General features: G+C 42.4%; 1 protein-coding gene across 1 annotated transcript in view; it reads right to left on the reverse strand.

Annotated features, from left to right (window-relative positions):
- LHCGR (luteinizing hormone/choriogonadotropin receptor) overlaps positions 1 to 16,498 on the reverse strand; it is a 272,081-nt gene that overhangs the window by 197,420 nt on the left and 58,163 nt on the right. Inside the window, exon 2 of the mRNA XM_073628526.1 lies at positions 6,754 to 6,828. Coding sequence (XP_073484627.1) covers positions 6,754 to 6,828 — 75 coding nt within the window. The remainder of the gene's footprint in view (positions 1 to 6,753; positions 6,829 to 16,498) is intronic.

Here is a 16,498-nt window from a genome sequence, read left to right on the forward strand (position 1 = left end):
AGTACAAGATTATTACCTCTGCATTGTACTTGAGGAGCCGAGCTTGCAACTGGGGCCCAAAGCACCTTAGAGAAGTCCCTGCATTGGACTGGTTGAATGGGAGACGGGAGCTTGGCAGCACCAGGAATAAAGTAAGTATTACACCTTACCCCTCCACCCCTAGACTAAACAAGCATTTAACCTTTGCAGTGGGGGCACTGTAAGGGCAGGTTTGACTCATTTTGGGACTTCAGCTTTAAATATTTTACCATATTACACCAGTCCTTCTGACAGATATCAAGACTGGTAGTCACAACCTAGGTAAGTTGGTAGGACCTGCTGAGATACAATGGACAGTCTGGAGGTCTGTTCTTTAGCTTTGCCTTTTCAAACCATGTCGTAAGAGTCCTAACCGTTTTCTAAATTCATTTATTTTCCTCCACATTTACAAGGCTATCGCTTTAGTCATATGTCCTACTAAGAATGAGTTCATGGAAATCATAAATGTTTTCTTCTTTCTGTTGGTACACATCTGCGGCTCCCTTTCCACAAGGCCAGGATCCTCCAAGCCATCAAAGAGAATTGAACAGAAATGTGGGCAGTAAACCAAATAATCATATTTAATAAACTGCAGCCAAACTAGATTTTGCAAGCAGAGTGTGATGGAGAATTTTATGAGTAAAGAGAGTGACATTTGAAATTAAAGGTATGCTATCTTTATGGTATAAGACGTATATTTTTAGTTATGCAATTTAAGGTTAGGAACAAGGGCAGTTGGGCTCCAGCAAGACGCAAACCAAATAATGGAAGCAGCTGAAAAAGTTTTATTTGCTAATTGAGGTGTGAGGTGTAGCCAGAATGAACTTTTGGGAAAAAAAAGACTGATTCATTTAAGATAGAAGATAGCAAAATAATCTGTATATACAGTTATATATACACTGAGCAAAATGATAAAATCAACACTTTTGTGTTTGCCCCTATTTATCATGAGCTGAACTCAAAGATCTACGACTTTTTCTATATACACAAAAGGCCCACTTCTCTCAAATATTTTTCACAAATCTGTGTTAGTGAGCACTTTGCCGAGATAATCCATCCACCTCGCAGGTGTGGCATATCAATATGTAGATTAGACAGCATGATTATTGCACAGGTGTGCCTTAGGCTGGCCACAATAAAAGGCCACTCTAAAATGTGCAGTTTTACTGTATTGGGGGGGGGGGGGGGTCGGGGGGTCCGAAAACCAGTCAGTACCAGTCAGTATCTGGTGTGACCACCATTTGCCTCACGCAGAGCAGCACATCTCCTTCGCATAGAGTTGATCAGGTTGTTAAATGTGGCCTGTGGAATGTTGGTCCATTTCTTTTCAATGGCTGTGCGAAGTTGCTGGATATTGGCAGGAACTGGAACACGCTGCCGTATACGCCGATCCAGAGCATCCCAAACATGCTCAATGGGTGACATGAGTATGCTGGCCATGCAAGAACTGGGATGTTTTCAGCTTCCAGGAATTGTGTACAGATCCTTGCAACAAGGGGCCGTGCATTATCATGCTGCAACATGAGGTGATGGTCGTGGATGAATGGCACAACAATGGGCTTCAGGATCTTGTCACGGTATCTCTGTGCATTCAAAATGCCATCAATAAAATGCACCTGTGTTCATTGTCCATAGCATACGCTTGCCCATACCATAACCCCACCGCCACCATGTGCCACTCGATCCACAACGTTGACATCAGCAAACCATTCACCCACACAATGCCATACATGCTGTCTGCCATCCTCCCTGTACAGTGAAAACCGGGATTCATCCGTGAAGAGAACACCTCTCCAAAGTGCCAGATCTCATTAAATGTAATCATTTCCCCACTCAAGTCGGTTACGACGACGAACTGCAGTCAGGTGGAGACCCCAATGAGGACGACGAGCAGATGAGCTTCCCTGAGACGGTTTCTGACAGTTTGTGAGAAATTCTTTGGTTATACAAACCGATTGTTGCAGCAGCTGTCTGGGTGGCTGGTCTCAGACGATCTTGGTGGTGAAGATGCTGGATGTGGAGGTTCTGTACTGGTGTGGTTACACGTGGTCTGCAGCTGTGAGGCTGGTGGGATGTACTGCCAAATTCTCTGAAATGCCTTTGGAGACAGCGTATGGTAGAGAAATGAAAATTAAATTCAAGGGCAACAGCTCTGGTGGACATTCCTGCAGTCAGCATGCCAATTGCACGCCCCCTCAAAACTTGCGACATCTGTGGCATTGTGCTGTGTGATAAAATTGCACGATTTTAGAGCGGCCTTTTATTGTGGCCAGCCTAAGGCACACCTGTGCAATAATAATGCTGTCTGATCAGCATCTTGATATGCCACACCTGTGAGGTGGATGGATTATCTCGCCAAAGGAGAAGTGCTCACTAACACAGATTTAAACAGATTTGTGAACAATATTTGGGAGAAATAGGCCTTTTGTGTACATAGAAAAAGTTGTAGATCTTTGAGTTCAGCTCATGATAAATAGGGGCCAACACAAAAGTGTTGCGTTTATAATCTTGCTCAGTGTATACATACATATATATATATATATATATATATATATATATATATATATATATAAAGACAAAAGACAATGTACACCTAAAAGACATTGGAAGTCAACTTAGAGGCAAATGGTTGTATAATATAAAACTGAAGGTTGGGTTCTTTCATTTGGTTGCACAGTTTCTTGCTGACTTTTAGCATAATTATAAACTGTTGAAGGAAAATGAGTGAAGATTAAGTGACAAGTGGTGGCGCCAAAGAACAATACATCTGCTCCCTTCTAAAAGTGGAATGAACCACTTTGTATGTGATCAAATAGCAATGAAAAGGCATGGCGCTAACTCAAACACAAATAATAGTGATCAATCATCAACATAAATCAAAAAATCAGTGATCATCAGCATAAATTATACAGTCCACAATGTAGAAATTCGATAATGTGACAGTTCCATAAAAAATAGCAGACAATCTTCACAGAATGATCCAATCACCGTGATTGAAAGATAAGTGCAGAAACAGGTTGTCCCTTTAAACTGTTCTCCACCACAAACCGTGTATGAGAAATGCAAACTCACCAAAAATGTATAAATACATGCACCTTGCAACAATTGCAATCTCTTGAACAGCAACGTATATGGAGGTGATGGTTCTAAGCCCTAGAGGTGTCCCCTTACATTGATCTATAAAAGTTAAATTCAAACAGGTCAATAAAAATGCACAATTACATTTGTGGGTGCTGTAAGGCTCGATTCACACCTATGCATGTTGCTTTTGAGCGTTTTTGGAGGGTTTTTTTTCATGCTTGCCACGTTTTTGAGCCGCGTTTTTGCCGCGTTTTTGCCGCGATTTGCGTTTTGCGTTTTTTTTTTTTTTTTTCATTTTTTTTTACAGTCTTAAAAAAAAATTACAAAAAAAATAAAATAAAAAAAAACAAAAAAAAAACGGCAAAAACGCACCAAAAACGCATCAAAAACGCTGCAAAAACGGTGCACTTGCGTTTTTGATGCTTGTCCATTGAAAACCATTACATGCAAAACGCTGCTTTTTGCATGAAAAAAAGTCCCCGACCCTTTCCAAAAACGCAGAGATACAAAAAAGCATTGATGTGAACATGTTCCATAGGAACCCATGTTAAAAAATTCCCGTGCATTTCTGCAAAATGCAAAATGCATCAAAAAACGCGCTAGTGTGAATGGGGCCTAAGTCAGCACCGACATGTACAGCTTAGTAAGGCCCCTTTCACACTGTGGCAGGAGGTGCCTCGGTGGTAAAGCGCGGTTTACAGCCGTTCTAGCAGCGGTATTCGGCCGCTAGCGGGGTGGTTTTACCCCCTGCTAGCGGCCGAGAAAGGGTTAAAAAAGACCGCAAAGCGCCTATGTATAGCCGCGGTGCCCCATTGATTTCAATGGGCAGGAGCAGTGAAGGAGCGGTATACACACCGCTCCTTCACCGCTCCAAAGATGCTGCTAGCAGGACTTTTTTTCCCGTCCTGCTAGCGCACCGCTCCAGTGTCAAAGCCCTCAGGGCTTTCACATTGGAGACAAAGCAGCAGCACCTTCAGGGCGCTTTGCAGGCGCTATTTTTAGCTCTGTAGCGCCTGCAAAGCTCCCCAGTGTGAAAGGGGTCTAAGTGCGCTTGTCGTCTCTCCAGGATGCGGCTTGCTTTCCAAAGCGCTGGAGGTAGGAACCAGGAAGCCAGAAGTGACGTCAATACAGGTGGACGCGCAGCCTCAATGCATTTCCTGATCAACCAGTCATCAGGAAGCATGATCCAATCATGTATAAGCAAATTACTGTTTTTTTTTCCTTGCACATGATTGGGTATTCTTTGCAAATTTAATTTTCACTGCATTTATTAAGCTAGGAAAAATGTGAACAGTCTATTTGCCTTTAGTAAATCAACCCCAAAGTGTGTTACTGGCAGGATGTCCAAGTAAGAAACTTAACAGCATATGCACAGAAAAACTACTTGCTTAACACACTGCTCTGACATGAAAGTCGCACAACTTCCAATCCGACTTTGTCCTGCAACTTCAGTCCAACTTTGATCCGACTTTTACACTATGGCATTGAAAACGTATCAAAGTCGGGCCAAAGTAGTGCAGGAAAGTCAGAGCAACTTGTGTGGGATCAGTTAAGACAGTTGTCATAGGTAAACATTTAATTTGACATATCATGCGACTTGTACTCTCACAAGTCGGATCCCATGTCGCACCACTGTGAGTCGGGCCTAAAGCAGAACTATAGTGTCTATGAGAATGTTTGACAATTCTTCCAGATGTGCATTTGTGAGGTCAGGAACTGATGTTTGACAAGAAGGCCTGGCTCACATTCTCCGCTCTAATTCATACCAAAGGCGTTCTATCGGGTTGAGGTCAGGACTCTGTGCAGGCCAGTCAAGGTCCTCCACCCCAAACTCACTCATCCATGTCTTTATGGGCCTTGCTTTGTACACACTCCTAAACCTTGTGGACAGCCTTCCCAGAAGAGTTGAAGCTGTTAAAGCTGCAAAGGGTGGGCCAAATCAATAGTGAACCCTTGGGACTATAGACTAGGATGCCATTAATGTTCATCTAAAGGCAGGTGTTCCAATACTTTTGACAATATAGTGTAGGGCTGTGATTAAAAAAATCCAGCAACTCCATTGTATCCAGACCAGGGATCTACAGTTAGGATTCAGGGAATCTACAGTATGTTATATTCCTAAGTGAACTAGTAAGGACTGGAGACTTATAGATCCTATTACAAGTTTACTATAGGACGGCTGGTTTGACAGGTGAAGGAATCCTGTTCATATATTTCTTATTCTGTTTAGTTTATTCGTTATATATATATAAAGAAAAAAGATCTAGTGAATGTCCATGAATGGCACTTTACATTCCATGGCTGGTATAACATCCTCCCAATTGCAAAGGATTTACAGAGTTGTTCCAACTTTTTTTGTATTGACCCAAAGAAAGGCATCCAACTTAATTCAAAGAAAAAACTCAAGGCCGATTGAAATTTGGACACATATGATGGAAATGTGGTGGCTAACTAGTTAGCACTTCAAAAAATGGAAAGTTAGCACTTCTCCCTTGCTGTGGCAGGGTCCCAAGTTTGGTTCCTGTTATGGATGTTACCTGTAAAGAGCTTTGATATTCTTCTAATATTGGTCATTAATTCCATTCAAAAACACATTCGTAGGTTATCTGGGGGCTGATGAAACTGGCACTAGTTTGTTTCAGAGTGGTAAGAACATTAGACTGTAGCCTGGAGTTAGAGAATGATGTAAATGGGGCTATGTACGCTATAAAGTGCTGCAAAATATGTTACACTATTTAACAAGGACTTTATAGCAACTTAACAAAATGATGTCAATAAATCCCTTACATCTCACAAAATACAGTAACATAATCATTAAAAAAAAAACAAAACAAAAAAAAAAAACACTATCTTTATTATTATGTGTCTTTGCCTAGGCATAAAAAATGTCATCAGTGATGTGTTCTTTCTCCCGCTAGGAGGCAACAGAGGTAATGCATGTAAATATAAAAGAAAAAGTAAATAAAAAAGTACTGGGAGCCTGAATAATCTTTAATTGATTAGGGTTCCGCCCAGGCATTTGTGAACACAGCCATGAACTGCACAGGGACCAGGTAATCTCTGAGCCAGCATCTTAGTCTTGGATGCAGTGGCGGCCCGTAATGCAGGGCACAGGGGCACTGCTCTCCCTATCGATGCATCAGCCCCCTAATCTACATGCGGTGCGCCAGACGCATGGATTCCAATGGGGTTTTTTTTTTTAGCACATGATTAGAGCCTGAGAAAAGGGTGGCTTGTGGGACATCGGTCTGATTTCCATGAATGTCCCAGGCAAATCGGGACTGTTGGCAACTGTAAATGTTCACTATAAGAGTTCTAAGGCCACCATTGCAAAGACAAACTTCCAAGGTTTCACAATAAAACATTGACAACTAAAATCACCTATTACAGACTTCATACCTTTTACTCTCCAGAAACACTATAGATAACGCAAATGCACTTGATCCATTTACAAATTTAACATGCACAGCGAGCACAAAACTGAAGCATATATCTTACAAATTAACAATTTTGAGGAACCAATCAATAGCTCACGTTACATCCACTGTTGCTAATGTCCTTTTGAGTTAATCTCTCTTCTGCGTGTGAGCTATATTCAGTGCGGGTCAATAGATTCACAGAATAATTACATGTTTTTCCAGTAAAATTACTTACATGCTTAAGATGTCTTGTCGGAAATGCTGGAACACCTCAGATGGAATAACTTTAAAGGAGAAAGAAGATAATGACCTGGAAGAAAGGAAACAGAATCTTCAATAAATGTCTTTACTCAGCACATTAAAAGCTTAAAAACCTGAAACATTGACTGCATTTATTTGCTTCTTTGTGTGTAGTTTTTTTTTTAGTTTGTCCTATTGTCCTTGCTTAGATATTTGTTAAATTACAAATTCAGCATTTTTCTGAGAAAGGAAGTGCTGTATACCTGGTAGAAACTTTCCTTCAGGTCATCAAAGCAAGTTGCTACAAATGGAGCAGCTATGATGGCTTTCATCTGCTTGACCACCTTGATCCCCTTACAGCGAGTGGTGGGAATCAACAAACTGGTATAATCAGAAAATATTGAAAGTGACCAAAGTATGCAGGGAAATAAATTTGGCACAAGATGTCGCATCATTACAGGAGACCTTGATTAAATAGGAGGCTGGGTAGCTACATGGCAGATGAGGTTCAATACTGAGAAGTCTAAATTTTCTGCACTTTTCCGACGGAAAAAGTGTGATCGGATTGTGTTGTCGGAAATTCCGATCGTGTGTGGGCTCCATCAGACTTTTTCCGTCTGAATTTTCGACTCCCAAAGTTGAGAGCAGGCTATAAAATTTTCCGACAACAAAATCCGATCGTTTAAATTCGGATCGTGTGTACACAAATCCGACGCACAAAGTGCCACGCATGCTCAGAATAAATGAGGAGACGAAAGCTATTGGCCACTGCCCTGTTTATAGTCCCGAAGTACGTGTTTTACGTCACCGCGTTTAGAAAGATCGGATTTTCCGACAACTTTGTGCAACCGTGTGTATGCAAGACAAGTTTGAGCCAACATCCGTCGGAAAAAATCCATGGATTTTGTTGTCGGAATGCCCGATCAATGTCCGATCGTGTGTACAGGGCAATACACATTAAGAGGTTCTTCCCTGGAATCAGTGGTGAAAAAGGATCTGGGGGCCCTTGTAGATCACCGTCTTAGCAATAGCATGCAATACCAAGCTGCAACTAACAAAGCTAGCAAAATACTGTCATTCATTATAAAGGGCATACATTCCAGAGCTATAGCAATAATTCTACCCCTTAAAAAACCACTGGTTCACCCTCATCTTGAATGCGCAGTTGAGTTTTGGTCACCAATCCCCTGGAAAGACATTAAATTAGAAAGAATTTAGTGGGGGGCAACAAAATGAATATAATATATGATGGAGGACCTATGAGGATCGATTACATAGATTACTGTTATTCACTCTGGGGAAGTGGTGCTTAAAGCAGATCTTCACTCATTCCACTGACTTGGCTTCTCTGCATACCGCTCACCCTCCGTTGCACATATATCGGGTACTCTTTTTTTTTACAGTTTTTATTTTAAATTAAGTTTCGGCCCGCCCTCCCATTCTCCGTAATTAGCTTAGGTGAATGACATCATTGCCCAGTTGCCTCCTAAGATATTTAATGTGCATATCCCAGGAGGCACTTAGAGCCCCGCTTGTCACCCCATTCACTTATGGAGGAGGGGAGCGGCCCTAGCAACCCATCGGCAGAAGGCTGCCATAGAAGCCAGAAGAGCCGGTGCAGCCTTCTGATGGCATCACAGGATCCTCTGTGTGGGTGAGTATCTGAAATGCGGCCACCTCAGCATTAGGAAAGCGGGGGAGCAAAAGAAAATGGGGGGAAGGGTGAAATTCTGCTTTAAGAGGTAATATGACTCCAGTAACTGTAAAAAAAAAAATGTTTATTCTAAGTCCCCATGTGGCCTTGTGAAAAGGGTTCTATACTGTTAGAGTAGTAAAAATATGGTAACCCCTAAACCCCCCCACCCCCTCATCCCAAGGAAGTGGTGAACTTAAAAAAAAAAAGAAATGCCTTACTCAGGAAACAACATACAGTGCCTTGGATACCCCTTGAAATTTTCAACATTTTGTCAGAGCGTCTGTGAACAGCAATTTTCAAGTCTTGCCACATATTCTCAATTGGATTTAGGTCTGGACTTTGACTGGGCCATTCTAACACATAAATATGCTTGGATCTAAACCATTCCATTGTAGCTCTGGCTGTATGTTTAGGGTCGTTGTCCTGCTGGAAGGTGAACCTCTGCCCCAGTCTCAAGTCTTTTGCAGACTCTAACAGGTTTTCTTCTAAGATTGCCCTGTATTTGGCTCCATCCATCTTCTCATCAACTCTGACCAGCTTCCCTGTCCCTGCTGAAGAAAAACATTCCCACAACATGATGCTGCCACTACCATATTTCACGGTGGGGATGGTGTGTTCAGGGTGATGTGAAGTGTTAGTTTTCTGCCACAAATTTCAATTTGACCAGAGCACCTTCTTCCACATGTTTGCCATAGCCGATTGCCGTCTCTAAACAACGGTACCGGAATGATGCCTGCAGCTGCGTGCATCATCCCGGTATAACCCTGGAAAGCCAAGTACGCACATCTGCGTACGCTCGTCGGGAAGGGGTTAAACGTCTCCACAACTTTATCCCTGACCTGTCTGGTGTGTTCCTTGGCCTTCATGATGCTGTTTGTTCACTAAGGTTCTCTAACAAACCTCTGAGGGCTTCACAGAACATCTGTATTTATACTGAGATTAAATTACACACAGGTGGACTCTATTTACTAATTAGGTGACTTCTGAAGGCAATTGGTTCCACTAGATTTTAGTTAGGGGTATCAGAGTAAAGGGGGCTGAATACAAATGCATGCCACACGTTTCAGATATTTATTTGTAAAAAAATGTGTAAAATCATATATCATTTTCCTTCCACTTCACAATTATATTCCACTTTGTGTTGGTCTATCACATAAAATCCCAATAACATACATATACGTTTTTGGTTGTAACATGACAAAATGTGGAAAATTTCAAGGGGTATGAATACTTTTTCAAGGCACTGTATACTGGGCTACAGGCATGGTTAGAGAAGTGAGAGATTATTTTGTTTTCCTTGATTTTGTTTGGTCTGGCTGTCTTTAGATATTTGCAGCAGCAGAACCCAAGGAGGGTGAGCTATCAGTGACACAAAGAAGAGTCACACACATTATTTGAAACTCAAGAAACATGCAGATAATTTGTCTTACACATGACTCTGGAAGCTCTGCATATACGCAACATACTGTTTCCAATAGAAGGTCTGCTTTTATTACTTACAAAAACAGACATATGACACAGATTGTGACAAAATGAAAGATGGTGTATGAAAGGGCCGTATTCACCTGTGCCAGCAGAAGCCTGATCTCTAAATTGCACATAACTTTATAAAGGAAAAAGAAAGAAACAAAATATAAACTGACAGGTTAAGGTAAGGTGGTCCCAATGAAGCCAAAACCCCTTCCATTATACCAGTACGAAGCACAGTAGAGCCTTTAAAAAACGGCAAATATCTAAATGTCTCACTTCCATCACAAATCCCAAAAATAAGGGCTTTATTCCTAATTTTAGAATAGCGTTGGAGTCATGCAAATCCTTTCTTTATGACGTTGGGCCAACGTTCATCTGGAAGTTTTCATTGATAGCAGAGGTGCAACCTACTGTAGTATTTACAACCATTCATTCCAAACTGCATAATCTATTTCAGGCTTGTTGGCCTTACCAGGGAAGTGTATGGAACAATAATGACCTCTATGACATGTGATAGAATGGAGACATGAATACCTTTCTTTTTTTCAGAACGTTGAGTTCTAAAACTCTATAGATATACAGTACATAAAATATAGTTTAATTACTATAGAGATTTATTTTTATGATACTTTACAAACTGTAAAGCAGTGATACAATAAGAACATCTTCAGACATAGTAGAAATTATTTAAAGCTGGAAAATGACAAAGAAAACATTTTTTTTTACACTAACTTGTCACTTAAAGCGATTGTAAAGTCTCGTTATTTTTTCTATAAAAATAACAAACTTTCTGGGCAGACTGAGGATAGATGGGCCGAAGTTTAGGGTTAGGTGGGAGGCTCAAGCCCCCCTGGATCGGCCTATCTTACTCTGTCTCCTCACAACCCTACCCCCCCAATTCTACAAAATTGCCACTAAATTATGTCCCTTTATACTCCCTTATCTCCCCCCCCCCCACCCCGCATCCTCGACAACCGCTGAAATACAACCACCGGTCCTAACCAGGGCCACAAGCAGGACTGCCGGCCTTGCAAACATCCCCAACTCCAACCACTTATAATACAGGCCATTCAACATCGGTAACACTAGAAGCATATTTACCATATCACCCCACAGACTCACGAGCAACTAACCCGTCAGGTTTCAAGTATTCTGCTCTATCCACCGCACAGCCAATGTAAGGACCAGCCTCGTTTTGGATTTTAGGTGTTTACATGTTTAAAACAGGTTTTTCTGCTAGAAAATTACTTAGAACCCCCAAACATTATATATGGTTTTTCTTCTAACACCCTAGAGAATACAATGGCGGTCATTGCAATACTTTTTTTTTGCACCGTATTTGCGCAGCGGTCTTATAAGCACACTTTTTTTGGAAAAAATTCACTTTTTTGAATACAAAAATAAAACAACAGTAAAATTATCCCAATTTTTTTTATATTGTGAAATATAATGTTACGCCAAGTAAATTGATACCCAACATGTCATGCTTGAAAATTGCGCCCGCTCGTGGAATGGCGTCAAACTTTTACCCTCAAAAATCTCCATAGGCGACGTTTAAAAAATTCTACAGGTTGCATATTTTGCGCTACAGAGGAGGTCTAGGGCTAGAATTATTGCTCTCGCTCTACCGGTCGCGGCGATACCTCACATGTGTGGTTTGACCACCGTTTTCATATGCGGGCGCTACTCGTGTATGCGTTCGCTTCTGCGCGCGAGCTCGTCGGGACAGGGGGGTTTAAAAAAATTTTTTTTTTATTTTTATTATTTATTTTACAATATTTTATTTATTTTTACACTGTTTAAAAAAAAAAAAAAAATTGTGTCACTTTTATTCCTATTACAAGGAATGTAAACATCCCTTGTAATAGAAAAAAGCATGGCAGGACCTCTTAAATATGAGATCTGGGGTCATAAAGACCTCAGATCTCATATTCACACTAAAATGCAATAAAAAAAAGTCATTTAGAAAAATGACATTTGAAAAAATATGCCTTTAAGAGGCGTGGACGGAAGTGACGTTTTGACGTCGCTTCCGCCCAGCAGTGTCATGGAAACGAGTGAGCGCCATCTTGGCCTCACTTGTCTCCAGACACACCACGGCACAGGACGCAATCGCCTCCGCCGCTACCGACGGCTCCGATAAGCGGCAGAGGGCACCGGATCGCGGCGGGAGGGGGGGGCCCTCTCCCGCCACCGATAAAAGTGATCTCGCAGCGAATCCGCCGCAGGGACCATTTTTATCTGAAAGCCGGCCGCCGCACGAAAACGGGGATACCGGGGTTATGGCAGCTAGCTGCTGCCATAACAACGATATCCCCGTTCAAACTTAGGACGTACATAGCCGTGCGGCGGTCGGGAAGTGGTTAAGGCAACCCCTATCTTTATATAGATCAAGTATTGTCTAGCCTTAAAGAAATGATTTTAACTCTCCCAATACTAATCGTTCAACGGATCAACATGCTCATATGATATCCGTTTTGTTCTAGACTTGCCATACAACCGGTAAGGATATCTCATTGTTGCGGTTGCTGATCTTCAGTATGTTTTCAGGCCGTTGGGCCCATGTACCTTATGTTCTATTTTATGTTCTACCTGTATACTTACTTTTGTATTTCCTAAATAAAAATATTTTTGGAAAAAAAACAAAAAAAAAAAACAAACATGTTATACTTACCTGCTCTGTTGCAGTGGATTTGCACAGAGCTTCCCAGATCCTCCTCTTCTCGGGTCCCTCTTCTGTGCTCCTGACCCCTCCTTCCTGTTGAGTGCCCCCACAGCAAGCAGCTTGCTGTGGGGGCACCCAAACCGAACTGCAGCTCCGTGTGTCCATTCAGACAAGGAGCTGCGGTTCGGCCCCTCCCCCTCCTGATTGGCTAACTGACTTTGATTGACAGCAGCGGGAGCCAATGGCACCCCTGCTGTGTCTCAGCCAATCAGGAGGGAGAGTCCCGGACAGCTGAGACACTTGTTGACATCGCTAGACAGAGATGGCTCTCAGGTAAGTATTAGGGGGTGAGGGGGCAATTGTACACAGAAAGTAGAATGCATTAAGATAAAAAACCTTCTGACATTAAATGATATATTGCTCACACATGCTATGGATATATGTGGAATTACACCCCAAAATACATTCTGCTGCTTCTCCGGAGTATGGGGATACCACATGTGTGAGACTTTTTGGGAGCCTAGCCATGTACGGGTGGCGAAAACCAATCACTGCCTTCAGGCTTTCTAAGGGTGTAAATTGCTCATTTCACTTCCTCACAACCTATCACAGTTTCAAAGGCTCTGAAATGCCAAGATAGCACAACCCCCCCCCCCAAATGCCCCCTTTTTGGAAAGTAGACACCCCAGGCTATTTGCTGAGAGGCATTGTGGGTATTTTGCAGATCAACTTTTTTTGTCACAAGGTTTAGAAAATTGAAAAGAGAAAATAAAAAATACATTTTCTTCATTTTCCAAAAAATTGTGGCAACAAATGAGATCTGCAAAATACTCACCATGCCTCTTAACAAATACCTTGGTGTGTCTACTTTCCAAAAAGGGGTCATTTTTTGTGCTATCTTGGCATTTCAGGGCCTCCAAAACTGTTATAGGTAGTCAAGAAGTATAATGAGGACATAATGCCCTTTAAATGCCTGAAGGTGCTTATTGCATTTCAGGGTCCTGTATGTGACTAGACTGCCAAAAAGTCTCACACATGTGGTATCCCCATACTCAGGAGAGGCAGCAGAATGTATTTTGGGATGTAACATATACTCATGGCATGTGTGAGCAATATATCATTTAATTCACAACTTTGTCCAGAGCCCTAGTATTGCTGTACTGTGTTTCAGTGAACCTTCAAGGCTTAAAACCATGTAAGGTACACATGGGCAATCACTAAGCTTGGCAATACACGGATAGATTGCAGGCTGATTAAAGAAATCTAACAGATTCTTCAGTCCACTGTATACAGCATGAATAATCAAATCCCCATGTTGGGCTATTGTATTCTATTGTATGTGCAGGTGGTAGCTGTCAGAATTAGGGATGGGCGAACGGTTCAGCCTGAGCATAAGTTTGGGCCGAACTTTCGTTGTTCAGTCGTTCGGCAAACAGCCGTTTGTTCGCCCCCCCCCGAACCGAACACCATGCATTGCGGCGCTGAACAGTGCATTGCAAACCCTGATTGGCTAAAGCAGTGAAACTTTAGCCAATCAGGGCACAGAGCACTGTTAGAGTCATGATTGGACACTGCCATCATGACTATATCAAATTATGGCTCATTCCCACCCCACAGTATAAAAGTATTCTTTCAATAGCAGCCATTTTCAGTGTGATCTCGGCGTGGAGAGAGATAGAACAGGGCTCTGTTCAGTGCTATTAGTTAGTGTGCTATAATGTGTAGTGATGGTTGAACACCCTCTATTTGATTGCGTTACTGCCAGTTTAATGACATTTACTTCTGTGTGCGTTATTGGCAGTTTAACGACATTTACTTCTGTGTGCGTTACTGCCAGTTTAACGCCATATCGTTTTGTGTGCATTACTGCCAGTTTAACGCCATCGTTTTGTGTGCGTTACTGCCAGTTTAACGCCATATAGTTTTGCGTGCGTTACTGCCAGTTTAACGGCATATAGTTCTGTGTGCGTTACTGCCAGTTTATTGCCATATCGTTTTGTGTGCGTTACTGCCAGTTTAACGCCATATAGTTTTGCGTGCGTTACTGCCAGTTTAACTCCATATAGTTCTGTGAGCGTTACTGCATGTTTAACGCCATATAGTTCTGTGTGCATTACTGCCAGTTTAACACCATATAGTTTTGTGCGTTACTGTCAGTTTAACGCCATCTACTTCTGTGTGCGTTACTGCCAGTTTAATGCCATATAGTTTTGCGTGCGTTACTGCCAGTTTAACGGCATATAGTTCTGTGTGCGTTACTGCCAGTTTATTGCCATATCGTTTTGTGTGCGTTACTGCCAGTTTAACGCCATATAGTTTTGCATGCATTACTGCCAGTTTAACTCCATATAGTTCTGTGAGCGTTACTGCAAGTTTAACGCCATATAGTTCTGTGTGCGTTACTGCCAGTTTAACGCCATATAGTTTTGTGCGTTACTGTCAGTTTAACGCCGTCTACTTCTGTGTGCGTTACTGCCAGTTTAATGCCATATAGTTTTGCGTGCGTTACTGTCAGTTTAACGGCATATAGTTCTGTGCGCGTTACTACCAGTTTAACACAATATCATTTTGTGTACGTTACTGCCAGTTTATTGCCATATCGTCCTGTGTGCGTTACTGCCAGTTTAACGCCATATAGTTCTGTGCGTCACTGTACGTTTGGCACTTTATATTGCAGTATATTATAGTGTATCCGAGGGGTGTGTCTGTGTAGTGTGAGTACTCAAATTAAAGTGCACCAAACACCTCTTTACATTTATTAAAGTGCATCTAGATACAGATTTCAACTTTTTCTTTACATTTGCTTATAAGCACCGCCCCCTCCCTCCGAATAATGTCTGGGAGGACAACAAGGAGAGGCAGACATTCCCTTAGCACTGTAAGGGGGCCAGCAACAAATGTGTCCAAAGGCAAAGGTGGACATGGTGGTCAGTCCTCAGGCAGGGCATCATTTCCTCTGTTTAGTGAGTTTTCCAGCCACAGGATGCAGAGGAGGTGGTGGACTGGCTTACTAAACCTTCCCCATCCTCTATATCCTCTGTCACGCAAGCAGAGACAAGTGTGCAGTCCCCTGCAGCAGGCAGAGTGGATAAACCTGCCTCCTTGTCATCATCTATTCTTGCTATAGCCCCAACATCAGCCATTAAGGAGTCAGCTGAGTTATTTGACCACAGCGTCAGCCACTTGCGCCTTTATGATGCCCAGCTATTACTGGATTCAGATGTTGGTTCTGAGGTTGAGGATGACAGGAACATGAGCCTAGAGAGAGGGTGGAAAACTGGTAGACAAATTGATATTCATGTTCCCCAAGCTGCAGCGTATTGCCAAGTTGTCTCCAGTGTTAATGATGAAGATGGAGGAGGTGGAGATGATGATGATGATGAGGTCACTGATGCGACTTGGGTGCCAGATAGAGCAGAGGAGGAAACTGAAGGGAAGGCGGCACAACCCCAAGGAGGCCGACATCAAGAAAGAGTAGAGAGCAGCCACCCTATTCTATCTTATTCTGCAGCTGTTGTCTCCCAGCCCACTCCCCAAAGCTCAGCTTTCTGGGCCATTTTCAGCACATCTGCAGCAGATCGCACTGTTGCTATCTGCAAACTGTGTCTCAGGCACATCAGACGTGGCAAAAACAACAACCATTTGGGTACCACATGCTTAACAAGGCATTTAATGTCCAACCACTCAGCCCATTGGCAAGAGCACCTAAAAGCCACACAAAAGGCCTCTGCTGACAGGGATGATTGTATAGCACAGGGTGTCCCAGGTCCTAGCAGCACATATTCTAGCAGCACACCGCCAGCTGTAGACTGTAGCCATCAAATTTCTCTGCCCCATCTGCTGCAGCGGAAAAAAATAATACAGTACCTGCTACCCACATGCCCAGCGTCTGAATGCAAGCTGTCAAAG

Source organism: Aquarana catesbeiana, linkage group LG04 (assembly GCF_042186555.1).
Source record: "Aquarana catesbeiana isolate 2022-GZ linkage group LG04, ASM4218655v1, whole genome shotgun sequence".
In the NCBI taxonomy this organism is placed as follows: Eukaryota; Metazoa; Chordata; class Amphibia; order Anura; family Ranidae; genus Aquarana; species Aquarana catesbeiana.